The following is a 1004-nucleotide window of genomic DNA, read 5'->3' as shown; positions in this document are numbered from 1 at the left end:
GGAGGCGGGGGGGGGGGGTTGTTCTGAAGATTTTCAAGGCAAACTTACCAGAATAGTTGGTCTGGCCAAAGTTGCCGAAAAGACCAGCAGCGGAGGCAGTGTTGATGACACGGCCGTACTTTTGTTTCCTGAAGTAAGGCCACGCTGCCCTCGCGCACTTGTAGGCACCCTTGACGTGGACCTTGAAAATGAGGTCCCAGTCCTGATCCTTCATGTTCTTGAAGCTGATATCCCGGAGGATACCGGCGTTGTTAATAAGGACATCGATGCGGCCGAACGCCTTGATGGCCGTCTCGATGATCTTGTCGCCATTCTCGACCGAGTCGTAGTTGGCAACAGCCTTGCCGCCAGCAGCCTTGATCTCGTTTACGACAACATCTGCAGCCTGGAAGTAGAGAGAAGCAATGAGATTAGCCACAGATCCGCCGCCAGCTAGGGAAGGGGGGTATTCTGCGTGGCGCAACCTACCTTGTGAGAGGTGCCCTCGCCCTTGAAAGAGCCACCGAGATCATTGACCACGACGCTCGCACCGCGCGAGGCAAAGAACAGGCAGTAAGCCTTGCCAAGACCACCGCCAGCACCAGTGACAACGACGACCTGGTCGTCGAACCGCAATTGATCGGCCATGGTGTGCTGTGTGCTGTGTGTGTGAATGGGTTGGTAGACGCGGAAAAGAAGAGGCGGCGGGGTATGGGGAAGGATGAACAGTGATGAGGAGAAGAGCAAAACACCTTTCGTCTCCAAGAAGATGTTTGTGCAAAAGCAGATGCGTCAAGAAGATGAGAGAGTCAGGTAAAGTGAGATCTGGAGAAGATGTGAGACGCAAAAGTATCGACTCGAGTTATGTATGCATGTGGTAATCGGGCCAATGTCCCGGCCCGGCAACTGACCTGGGATTTTGGTGGTAGGATTTGGAGAAGCCGCTGTAGCTGTAGCGCACTGAAGCTCAGGCGAGCCGAGGCACCTTTTGCTGAGCCCGCGTGATTGCCGAGTGTCCACAGGGC

The 1004-nt window shown here is 54.9% G+C and overlaps 1 protein-coding gene across 1 annotated transcript; it reads right to left on the bottom strand.

The window, feature by feature from the left end:
* On the bottom strand, positions 1–627 carry E0L32_012434 (uncharacterized protein; the record flags this gene model as incomplete). Its single annotated transcript, XM_031135274.1, has 2 exons — positions 49–385; positions 469–627. Coding segments are annotated over 2 exons (496 nt in total), but the record flags the coding sequence as incomplete, so codon positions are not given.
* Between the last annotated feature and the right edge of the window lie 377 nt (positions 628–1004).

The sequence above is a fragment of the Thyridium curvatum genome, assembly GCF_004353045.1.
Source record: "Thyridium curvatum strain D216 chromosome Unknown NODE_206_length_2424_cov_90.481498, whole genome shotgun sequence".
Taxonomy (NCBI): domain Eukaryota; kingdom Fungi; phylum Ascomycota; class Sordariomycetes; order Thyridiales; family Thyridiaceae; genus Thyridium; species Thyridium curvatum.
This window is presented reverse-complemented; position numbering and strand designations above follow the sequence as displayed.